Raw genomic sequence first — 12,366 nt, 5'->3', positions numbered from 1 at the left:
AAAAAAAGGCGTTTTACCCGAACAATCTGTGTCAATCAGGCTGAAGATCGTCTCCAGATTGGATAGGTTTCGGTAAATGCTTTCTAGCAAACTCGACTGAAGGCGCTGAAAGGAAGAAGGCCACCATTCACACAAAAATCCCTTCATCTGTTTTCAAAACACAGCTTGAAATAGTCAAATATGCTTAACAGGATAGCAATAGCAATAGCAGTGGACTTATATACCGCTTCATAGGCCTTTCAGGCCTCTCTAAGCGGTTTACAGAGAGTCAGCATATTGCCCCCAACAATCTGGGTCCTCATTTTACCCACCTCGGAAGGATGGAAGGCTGAGTCAACCCTGAGCCGGTGAGATTTGAACCGCTGACCTGCTGATCTAGCAGTCGCCTGCAGTGCTGCATTTAACCACTGCGCCACCTTGGCTCTAAGGATAAAGATAGGACCTTGAAATTGTATTTATGCCTTGGGTGCGTCTATGGAATGATAGTTCTTTAGCCTCCCTGGTTGCCAAATTCCACAGTTAGCAAGAAATTTCAGGAAGAGGAAGGGAAGGAGGAAAAAAGGAATAACAGAATAACCCAGCTGGAAGGGACCTTGGAGGTCTTCTAGTCCAACCCTCTGCTCAGACCTTCTGCCAATTCAGATAAATGGCTGTCTTCTTAAAAACCTCCAGTCATGGAGCAGCCACAGCTTCTGAAGGCAAGCCGTTCCACAGTTTTCACCGATAGGAAATTTCTCCTAGGTTCTAGGTGGCTTCCCTTTTGGTTTAGTTTCCATCTATTGTTTCCTTTTTTTATTTAATTTTTTATTTAATTTTTAATTTTCAAAACAAACACGACACATCCTTCTTTACCTACTGCAGAAAGTGTATCAGTTGGTTACAAAAAGACTTTCGTGCCTTTCTTCCGCAGTCAACAAACATAATTCATTTATTATCATCTATTGTTTCTCGTCTTTGCCTCTGGTGCTTTGGAAAATAGGCTGGCCCTCTTTTCTTTCTGGCAGCCCCTCAAATATCGTAACATGTCGCCCCCTAATCCGTCTTTATTCACTAGATTAGACTTACCCAGTTCCTGCAACCGTTCTTCATATGTTTTATCCTCCAGTTCCCTAATCATCTTTGTTGCTCTTCTCTGCCCTCTTTCTAGAATCTCCACATCTTTTCTACATCATGGCAACCAAAACTGGATGCCGTATTCCAAGTGTGGCCTTACCAAGGCATGGTAAAGTGGTATTAACACTTCACGTGATCTTGATTCTATATCCCTCTGTTGATGCAGCCTAGAACTGTGTTGGCTTTTTTGGCAGCTGCTGCCCACGGCTGGCTCCTATTTAAATGGTTGTCCACTAGGACTCCAAGATCCCTCTCACAGTTACTGCTATTGAGCTACGTTTCACCTTCTCTGTACCTGTATCTTTGGTTTTCCTTGCCAATGTGTAGAAGGAGAACATGAGTATTGGGGCGGGATGCTGGTTTTCTTCATTCCCAGATACTCTCTAGTCCAGAGATGGATAACCTTTTTGCCATCGCGTGCCAAAAGCGGGGGGGAGTGCAGGTGTGTGTGTGTCGTGTGTGCACATGCCCACTCCCATAATTCTATGTGCCCTCCCCCTGTGCATGCACAAGCGAGCCCCACCGCTCTCCCCCTTGGCACGGTGGACTCGTTTTTCGCCCTCCCCAGGCTCCAGACCAGAGGTGGGGTTCCTACCAGTTCGCATCAGTTCTGTAGAACCAGTTCGTCAAATCTACCGAACCGGTTAGAAGAGGTTCCACCAGAAAGCAGGCCTCACCTACAGAAGAGGTTCCAAAAATTTTTGAAACCCACCACTGACACACAGAGAGAGAGAGAGAGAAAGAGAAAGAAAGAAATAAAGAAAAAAGAAAAAGAGAGAGATGAAAGAAAAAAAGGAAAAATGGACAGAGAGAAAAAAGGAAGGAGAGAGAGAGAGAACACATGGCCGGCAAGCCACTCCCACCAGGTCACATGGCCGGCAAGCCACTCCCACCAGGTCACATGGCCGGCAAGCCACTCCCACAAAGGAGGCCACACCCACAGAGTAGGTTCGAAATTTTTTTGAAATCCACCACTGCTCCAGACCCTCTCTAGGAGCCCGGGGAGGGCAAAAACGGCCTCCCCCACACCCTGGAGTCCTACCAGAGGCCAAAAACAGCCTGTTTCCTGACTTCTGGTAGGCCCAGAGAGCCTGAAAACCAGCTGACTGGTGTGGGTATGCACGGAGGGGCGGAGCTTGCGCGCCCATTGATATGGCTCCATGTGCTACCTGTGGCACGCCTTGCCATAGGTTTGCCATCACGGCTCTACTCTAGTGCATTACCTCATGGGTTGAAGATTTCTCTTCCGTCACGATGTCTCTGAGCCACATCTTATAGTCCACCTTTCCATTGGTCAGTTGCAATACCAGGTGTGGCCTCAGCATCCGCCACGGCAGTCCCAGGTGGAGAACCGACTCGATGCCCTTTGCCCAGTCGTTTACACTGATGAGGCCTAGGAGGACACAAAAATAAATCGTGTCAGAATGGCTTGGCGAAGGACCAACGTTATACAGGTACGGTAGTCCTTGAGTTAGGACCATAATGGATCCTGGTTTGGGGGGTCGTTAGGGGAAATCGGTGGTTTTCAAGTAACAAGGTTGCTAAGGGAAGTGTGGCGGTCGTAAAGTGAATCGGTGGTTCACTATGGGCCCAGTTTCGCCGAAAACCAAAAGTCACCCAGTTTTCGGCAAAATCATTGTAAAATGCCAACTGATTGCAGGATACCTCTAACAGTTGTAAATCTGCCTGGTTACATATTAACAGAGTTGGAAGGGAGTTTGTAGGTCATCTAGTCCAACCACTCCCTCCCCCCCAAGCAGGAGACCCTACACCACCGATGGCGAACATTTTTGGCTCATGTGCTATAAGGTGGGGAGCGCAGGGGGTCATGCGGTGGTGTGCCACACCCATAAAGCAACGTGCGAACACCCCCCCCCAGTGCACTTGCATGCATGAAAAGCGCTCCCCCCCCATTTTATGCATGCTTTTTCACCCTCCCCAGGCTCCAGAGGCTTTATAGGAGCCTGGGGAGGGCAAAAACAGCCTTCCCTGCCCTCCCGGAGGCCCTCCGGAGGCTTCAGGGATCTTCAGGAGGCTTCCCTGAAACCTCCAGAGGACAAAAAACGGCCCTACGAACAAATGGGAAATCCGTTCCCGAACTTCTGGTTTGCCCATAAGGCCGGGTTTTTACGCTCTGGAGGTTTCAGGGAAGCTCCTGAAGCCTCCAGAGGGCCTCCGTGTTGTGGGGGGGGACTCTTTTCACACTCCCCAGGCTCCTATAAAGCCTCTGGAATCTGGGGAGGGCGAAAAATGGCTTTAAAAAAGGCTTAACTCAGCTGGCCAGCTGGCTGAGGAGAGCAGTGGAAATCTATGGGCCGGTCCTTGGAACAGAAGAGCCACCGCTGCTACTGAAGCCCCACCCAAGCTCTGGGGATAAAAGGCAGGGAGCGGGGATGAATAAATGTGGCAGAGGAGAGGAGAGCAGTGGAAATCTATGGGCCGGTCCTTGTGACAGAAGAGCCATTGCTGCTAGTGAAGCCCCACCCTAGTTCTTGGGATAAAAGGCAGGGGGCGGAGATGAATAGGTGTGGCAGACAACTATTCATCTTCCGGACGGACAGACTTGTCATCCTGCGGTGAGAGAGAAACTTTTTGCCGGGGCTGCTGGCGCTTCTAATAAAGGAATCATTGATTTAAATACAGAGAGTTTGTCATGTTTGGGGAGCTGGGTCAGAACCAGGAGTGGGCTGCTGCAGGTTCGAACGAGTTCGGGTGATCCTCTAGCTAGGAATTTGCCCAGTTCGGCAAACCTCCAAACACTACACCTGGCTGGCCACACCCACCCCACTCTGCCCTTCCCATTCCACCCCACCTCTCCCAGGAGTCTCCATGCGGCCCATTCATCATGCCAGGTAAGTGCAGGGCCCTCGCGGAGGCTTGGGGGGGGGGGCAAAATGGGCCCACTGGAGGGTCCGGAAGTCTGGAAAGGGGCCTGTTTCCAGAGCCCGGAGTAAGCAGTTTTTGCCCTCCTGGAGGCTTAAGGAAAGCCTCTGGAACCTGAGGAGGATGAAAAATCACCACCACCCCTGCCGTGGTGCAGGAAGCCAACTAGGCCACGCCCACCATGCCTGTGTCCACCCAGCAACGGGGCAGCGAACCCATTGCTGCGATTTTTGAAGCCCGCCCCTGAGAACACTCAGATTGTTGAAAGCAATGGGTTGACTCTGTAAACCACTTAGTGGTGTATCAAGCGGTATATACTGTATTTTTCGGAGTACAAGACGCACCTTTTCCCCCCCAAAAAAGGGGGTGAAAATCCAGGTGCGTCTTATACACTGAATGGAGCATTTTTGGCCTCCCCAAACCCTGCCCCCTTTGCAAAAATGGACGTGCATAGGCTTTGGGAAGCCCGCAAAATGCTCCTGAGGGTTGGGGATGGCAAAAACTAGTGAAACATGGACCGTTTTTGTGAAAAACTGGCTGTTTGTTGCTCATTTTTGCCCCCCCTCCAGCCCCCAGGAGCTCTTTGCTGGCCTCTCAAACTCTCTGCATGCCCTGTTTTTCACAAAAAATGAGGCATGCAGAGGATTTGGGAGGCCTGCAGAGTGCAAAAACGTTTGTTTTTTTTAATTACCTCCTCAAAATCTTGGTGCATCTTATACTCCAGTGCGTCTTATAGTCCAAAAAATACGGTAAGTTTAAGTGCTAATTATATTGCTATCATGGTGGCATCAAAACTCTCCAATTTTTATGGGCAGAGAGCTCATCTCGACTTTCTCACCATGTTCATTCATGGGGAATTATGTCTCTTTTGTTAGCCTTACCTGTGTTCTTCTTATCGTACCCCCGGAACACTGAGATGAGTTCTGACCTGTTAGCAAATAATTGCTCCTTTAAAATTTGATACGCCGATTCCTCCACTCGGCTAATCCTGGGGGGGAGAAAAAGAGAACATTTCTGACACATAAAATCGCAGGAGAACAAAAACATTCAGTCTGTGCCCTTTCCGGGATGACTGGCTTTGAGAGACCGACGACAGAAGAGAATCGTCCTTTGTTCACGTGAATAAATCGGCTGGATTGTGGAATTTTTTTTAAAAAAAAATAATGTTTCCTTGGCTTGAATTCTCATTTAATTTTTCTCTACAGATAGTTCTCGACTTAACTGCTGGTCACTTAGTCCCAGGAGTGGGCTTCAAAAATTGCAGCAATGGATTTGCTGCCCCATTGCTGGGTGGTCATGGCCATGGTGGGTGTGGCCTATGGAACGATCTCCCCGTGGAGATCCGGACCCTTACTACTCTTCCGGCCTTCCGCAAAGCGATTAAGACATGGCTGTTCCGGCAGGCCTGGGGCTGTTGATTTATCCAGCCCCATTCTAAGCTATATGAATCTTGTGCAATTTTAATGTCTGTTCTTTTTAATTTTTATATGTCCCCCCTCCCTGTTTTATCTGTAAGCCGCCCTGAGTCTCTCGAGAGTGGGCGGCATACAAATCCTAATAAACCGTAAACCGTAAACCTAGTCAGCCTCCTGCACCACGTTGGGACAGGTGGATGTTTTTTGCCCTCCCCAAGCTCCGGAGGCTTTCCTTAAGCTGCTGGGAGGGCAAAAACTGCTTCCCCCGGGTTCCAGAGGCCCGGTTATTAACAATCGTCCACAACTCCTCCTTTCGCAGGTACATCTTCATCTTCACACTCCAGGAGAGGTAGTTTGTCTCATTTAGCCGAGACACCAGGAAACCTCCTCCCATTACGCCGACGGAGGACATGCTGCCTGCTAACCACAATTTAAACCCCTTACTCTGGTGCAAGCTCACATTAGGTTACTCCCCTCTCTAAGCTCTCTAGTCACTCTAGCACTCTCTCTGGACTGGGCCCATAACCTGTCAGAGTTTTGGCAGTGTGACTATTATAATAAACCCAGGAACAAAACATAGCATACAGAGTCTTTAGACAATTAATAGTAGTTTATATGCAAATATATACAGACATACATGTGGTAGATAGAATTCCTTACCACTCAGCTCGGACACAAGGAGAGAAATGAGATACACAATGAGAGAGAGAGAAACGCCCTCTAATGGCCAGATATAGATATAGATATAGATATAGATATAGATATAGATATAGATAGATAGATAGATAGATAGATAGATAGATAGATAGATAGATAGATAGATATAGATATAGATTATATATATATATATATATATATATATAGATAGATAGATAGATAGATAGATAGATAGATAGATAGATAGATAGATAGATATAAAGATAGATATAGATAGATGATAGATGATAGATAGATAGATAGATAGATAGATAGATAGATATAGATAGATATAGATATAGACACATCTTTGCATCATCCTCACTGCATCAGCTTACAAATTACAGCTTACAACCTTACATCAGCTGGCAGCTATTAAATCCTCAGTACCTGACATCGTTTCCAGACTTCCGGGACCTCCACTAGGCCCATTTCTCCGCCCACCCCGAGCCTCCGTGTGGGCCCAGCACTTACTTGGCATGACGAACGGCCGTGTGGAGACTCCTGGGAGGGGAGGTGCAGGGAGGAGTGGGCAGGGCCAGTCAGGAGTGGGATTTGGGGGTTCGCCGAACCGTGCAGAATCTTGGCTAGAGGATCGCCTGAACCCGTGCAAATCCCCAGCAGCCCACTTAGTCCTAAAGGGATTCTTGGTGCCCTCTGAGCTTGGTGGTTTTCTTGCAGACATTTCATCGCCCAAACTAGGTAACATCATCAGTGCAAATCCAGTAGGCCTTGGATTTGCTCTCCCCTACTAGCACTCATGATGTTATCTAGCTGGGTAATGAAATGTCTGCAAGGAAACACACCAAGCTTAGAGAACACCAAGGACTCTAATTTCAACCCGGAGCTACAAATATCCTCATTTATTTAAATACCAAAAAGCATTTAAAACCTGGATTCGGGACAGACCCTTGCCCCACCATCATGTGATCGCATTTTGTTAGGAATATAATTCTAACGATTGGGTTGGCAATATATAAATCATGTAACAATGTTGTACCTGTTTCTTTAAAGCATACTGTAAAACGGGTAGTCAACCTTTTTATACCTACCGCCCACTTTTCTATCTCTGTTCGTAGTAAAATTTTCTAACTGCCCACCGCTTCCACAGTAATGGTGATTTATAAAGTAGGAAAGTAACTTTACTTTATAAAATTTACAAAGCAGAGTTACAGCAAACCCCTACTGCCCACCATAAAAGCTAGAATGCCCACTAGTAGGCGGTAGGGACCAGGTTGACTACCACTGCTGTAAAATGTGATTGGTTGCTATTTCCTCAATCGGCCATAAGAGGGAGCCAGAATGACTGTTAGCTCTCTGTTCATTAGATGCTGCGCTGATCTGATCTGAGTGTTTTGGAAGCTGGCTGTTAGAAAGTGCCGTGAGCTATTGTAAGATTTGCAACTGTTAGCAAACTTTGAATGCTGAACTGATTATATGTTACTGAACTATGTTATTTGGACAATCCCTTAACTGAAAGACGTTGATGACTGACTGTCTTATCCGTGTATGACTTGGACTGTTTGATGGACTCTGATACCTCTATTTCCACGAAAGTAAAAGCCTATTTAAACTGCAGTGTCTCTGTATGCTGGTTTGTGTGTTCTCCTACACAACTCTCACAACGCTTCTCTGAACATACTCGCTCTCTCAACGGGGAGCTTACTTAACACTTAGCAACAGGACTGCAGTTACGATGATTTGCAATGTCCTGCAATCCTGCGATTTACTTTTGTTTTGTTTTTTTGCTGGAAACCAGTGTTTACTTCCAGTTTCCAGCAAAAAAAAAAAAGCCCATTGCAAACAATAGCTTTATTTAATGACCACAATGTTTACGACCATTATGTTCGCTTAGCAACTGCCACCAAAAACGGTTGTAAAATCAGGCACGATTACTTGATGACATCCATAATAACCAACTATTGTTATAATTCTAGCCTAAGATATGGTCATAACTCCAGGACAACCTATATTTCTGCCTTTCTGGATTGGGCTTCCTAACCCATGATCCTCAGCAGTGGTGGGTTACCACCAGTTTGACACGTGTGCGCCTGCTTGCTTCGCGGGTGCACACGTCCCTTTTACGCATGCATCTGACATTCTGTGCGTGTGATTTGCTCATCCATGTGTCTTCCACGCATGCGCCAGGCCTCAAGAGCTGGGGCCACAATTTCCATTATCAGTTTGGGTGAACCAGTCTAAACCGGCTGAATATCACCTATGATTCCTCAGCCAATATAATAACATCTGAAGAACATTGGACAAGAGAAAGTTCATAATATATATGGCCTAAATCCGTGATGGCGAACCTATGGTAAGCGTGCCACAAGTGGTACGTGGAGCCATTTGTCAGGGCACACAAGACTTGTCCTGTCAGCTGGCTAGCGCGCAACTCTCCGCAATGCTGGCTAACCTTTGAGTTACGTTCATTTGGCGGATTACTCCTTTGGTGGCTTGAAACTGGAAAAAATGAGGGATGAGGTCAGGTCCCATTTTGATGTAGGCGCCCCGGTTACTGCCCACGGAATAATAGTTTGAAGCCGAGAATATGGTGATGACCTTGTCAAGACAAAACAGAGCACAATAGCAATAGCAATAGCAATAGCAGTAGACTTATATACCGCTTCATAGGCCTTTCAGGCCTCTCTAAGCGGTTTACAGAGAGTCAGCATATTGCCCCCAACAATCTGGGTCCTCAGATTTACAACAGATTTAGAGTGGTGTTAAAGTCCCCACGTCAAAAGTCTCCAAAAACCACGTGTTCATCTTTGCTTTGCTCTCGTCCACATTTGCAGGGGCGCGAAGCTCAGTCGTTAAAGATGCTGAGTTTGTCATCTGGGAAGCTGACAGCCCAGGTTCGAGACCCGAGCGCCGCACGACAGAGCGAGCTCGCGTCCCTTGCTCCAGCTCCTGCCCATCTAGCAGTTCGGAAGCATGAAAATGCGAGAGATAAATAGGTACCGCTTCGGTGGGAAGTTGTTCCGTGTGCCTCGGCGTATAGTTATGCGGGCCATGAAGTGTCATCGGACAAAACTTCCTTGAACAAGAAACAGAGGTGAGCACTGCGTACTGGAGTCAGACACACGACTGGCCAGAGGAAATCTTTACCTTAATCCACATTTGTGCATTGTTGGCACAGATTTTCACAAATCTCGAAGGCAAAAATTATTAGGAAGTGTCACCACAGTGTCCTGCAATTTATAACTTTTGGCATTTGGTTCCATTTACTGGCAAAAAATACGCCCATTGACTACAATGGTTGTACCCCATGGTATTTAAGTCTGCTGGTAAGTTACTACCAGAAGAAATGGGTTAGCCTGCAGAGTTTTACTGGGTTGAGCTCCACATTGATTATACAACCCATGTTTTTATTTATATAGGTAAAGGTAAAGGTTCCCATCACACAGATGTGCTAGTTGTTCCTGACTCTAGGGGGTGGTGCTCCTCTCCGTTTCAAAGCCGAAGAGCCAGCGCTGTCTGAAGACGTCTTCATGGTCATGTGGCCGGCATGACTCAACACCGAAGGTGCACAGAACGCTGTTACCTTCCCACCAAAGATGGTCCCTATTTTTCTACTTGCATTTTTACATGCATTCGAACTGCTAGGTTGGCAGAAGCTGGGACAGGTAGCGGGAGCGCACTCTGTTACACGGCGCTAGGGATTCGAACCGCTGAACTGCCTACCTTTCTGATCGACAAGCTCAGCGTCTTAGTCACTGAACCACCGTGCCCCTTTTTTATTTTATTTCTATAGGTACTTGTTAACTTACAACTGGTTGCTTAGTGAGTTGATATACACAGAGCATATGCTGAGGTCCTAGAAAGAAATGTGTCAACTGTCCCAGCTTGGTCAGTTAGAAAAGAAAGACTCTTAGGCCCATGATTAGCCAAAAGGTACACTTTAACTAAAGCCAAGTGCTTAGAGAAGCAGCAAAGCTGGATCTGAAGTTTCCCTACGCAAAGTATATATTTTGCCCTGTCTGGGGAAACAGTCCCAGTCTGCAGCTGGTATTCCTTCACCTGTCCTTGACACCACTTCTCATGGACCTTCTGAGGCTTGACTTCATTTTCTCATGGTATCCCTTGACAACCCTCCCTCACATGCATTCCTTCCCCCGCTTTCAATGGCAGGCTGCCAACAGCAAGCGAGATGCAGCGTAGCATAAGGGCAGCCCTGACAGAGGGCAGAGAAGAGCATCAAAGATGACAAATGTCTGGAGCAGTGGTGGGATTCAGCCGGTTCGCACCTATTTGGGAGCACCGGTTGTTAACTTTCTAAGCAGTTCGGAGAACCGGTTGTTGGAAGAAATCTCCTTTTGTTTTTTCCCCGCTTTACAGGGCTAATCCTGTAAGGAAGGCAGGAAGGAAACATTCTGGTGTTGTTTCTAGCCTCATCTTTGTTGCCCTGCTTATACAAACTGCCTCTCCGGTTAACCCTTATTACATTGTAACAGCTAAGGCAAAGCGTCCATCGACCTGAGTGATGTTGAGTTGGCCGTGCCCACTCAGTCACATGACCACCGAGCCCCGCCTACCCAGCTGGTCATTAGGGCAGAGAACCGGTTGTTAAATTATTTGAATCCCACCACTGGTGTGGAAGCAAAAAAATTATGACGAATGGCTAAGGGTCTAGTTATGTTTAGCCCGACCAAAGTAATGTTTAGGAGAGACATGATAACTGTCTTCCAATATTTAAAGGGGAGGGAGCTTCAATTTACTCTCCATTGCACCCAAGAGCAGGACAGGTAGTAGTGGGTGGAAGCTTAGAGTGTTGGACTAGAAGACTTTCCAAGGTCACTTTCAGCCCTATGATTTTATGATTGATTCTATGAGTTTATGACTCCATGATGACTCTATGATGACTCTATGGTTTTGTGATCCTGTGATTTTATGATTCTTTGATTCTGTGACTATGGTTCTGTGATTCCATGTTCTGTTATTCTATGATTCTGTGATTCTGTGATTCTTTGATTTTGTGATTCTGTGATCCTGTGATTTTGTGATTCTGTGACTCTTTGATTCTTTGATTCTGTGACTATGATTCTGTGATTCTATGGTTCTGTGATTCCATATTTCCATGATTCTATGATTCCGTGATTATGTGATTTTTGTTATTCTGTGACTCTATGATTTTGTGATTCTATGATCCTTTGATTTTGTGATCCTGTGAATCTATGGTTTTATTCCTCGTGCACTTTTGCACTCCAGAAGCTTTTGCTGACAGCCTGCACCCCTCCATCAACACCCTAGAAACTGATCCCCGGATTTTTCAGAGTATAAGACGCACCTTTTCCCCTCAAAAATGAGGGTGAGAATCTGGATGCGTCTTATACACTGAATACAAGATTTTCTGGCTCCTGAAACCCCGCCCCTTCACCAAAATGGCCAGGCAGAACCTTTAGGAGGCTTCCAGAGTGCTCCCGGGGGCTGGGGAGGGCAGAAATGAGCGAAAAACAGGCCCCTTTTTTGCTTGTTTTTACCCAGCCCCCAGGAGCACTCTATAAGCTTCCTAAAGGCTATGCATGCCCTTTTTTTTTTTTGACAAAAAACGGGCCCGTATTTTGGAACTCTGCAGAGCGCAAAAACGTTTTTTTTCTTTTTAATTTGCCTCTTCAAAATCTTGGTGCGTCTTATACTCTGAAAAACACGGTACCTTCCGATTGTGGTCGAATTCATAACCGTCTGGCTTGCATTCATGAGAGCGGATGATGAACTGCAGGCCGTGTTTTTGCAAAAACATATCCGTCACATCAGGTCCGAAGTAACAGCCTCCACCCCTTTCTATATTCTCTGTGCATCCGGGTTTGGGATCAGGGTCACTCCATAAAATATCTACAACCTAGAAGAAAAGTCACAGGAGGTTTTCCAGTTGCTTTCGTTTAATTCCGTGCAGGAGTCAGGTATATAAGTCCACTTTCAGAACAAACGTCAGCAAGGACGTGGCACGACAAAACCACGGTCCACTAAAGCGTGCCCGATTAAAGCGCGTACCTGACATCATCAGCAGCGCGACAAATACGACCGCGGAGAAAAAAGGGCGCTTTAAAAAGCGCTTTTAAAGCAAGCCGATTCACGTAAAGGTAAGGGTTAGGTTTAGGGTTAGGGTTAGGGTTAGGTTAAGGGTTAGGGTTAGGTTTAGGGTTACGTTAAGCGTTAGGGTTAGGTTTAGGGTTAGGTTAAGGGTTAGCGTTAGGTTTAGCGTTAGGTTAAGGGTTAGGTTTAGGGTTAGGTTTAGGGTTAGGTTAAGGGTTAGGTTTAA

The 12,366-nt window shown here is 46.5% G+C and overlaps 1 protein-coding gene across 2 annotated transcripts in view; it reads right to left on the bottom strand.

The window, feature by feature from the left end:
* The window catches only part of PPEF2 (protein phosphatase with EF-hand domain 2), a 31,541-nt gene that overhangs the window by 2,293 nt on the left and 16,882 nt on the right, over window positions 1–12,366 (bottom strand). For both annotated transcript variants that reach the window (XM_032224038.1, XM_032224037.1), the window contains 5 exons: window positions 11,761–11,946; window positions 8,521–8,666; window positions 4,878–4,984; window positions 2,337–2,506; window positions 18–105 (listed from right to left, as the gene is read on the bottom strand). In XM_032224038.1, coding sequence (XP_032079929.1) covers window positions 18–105; window positions 2,337–2,506; window positions 4,878–4,984; window positions 8,521–8,666; window positions 11,761–11,946 — 697 coding nt within the window. The remainder of the gene's footprint in view (window positions 1–17; window positions 106–2,336; window positions 2,507–4,877; window positions 4,985–8,520; window positions 8,667–11,760; window positions 11,947–12,366) is intronic.

Source organism: Thamnophis elegans, chromosome 9 (genome assembly GCF_009769535.1).
Source record: "Thamnophis elegans isolate rThaEle1 chromosome 9, rThaEle1.pri, whole genome shotgun sequence".
Lineage (NCBI taxonomy): Eukaryota > Metazoa > Chordata > Lepidosauria > Squamata > Colubridae > Thamnophis > Thamnophis elegans.
Note: the sequence above shows the minus strand (reverse complement) of the source record. Positions and strands in the feature narration are given on the sequence as shown.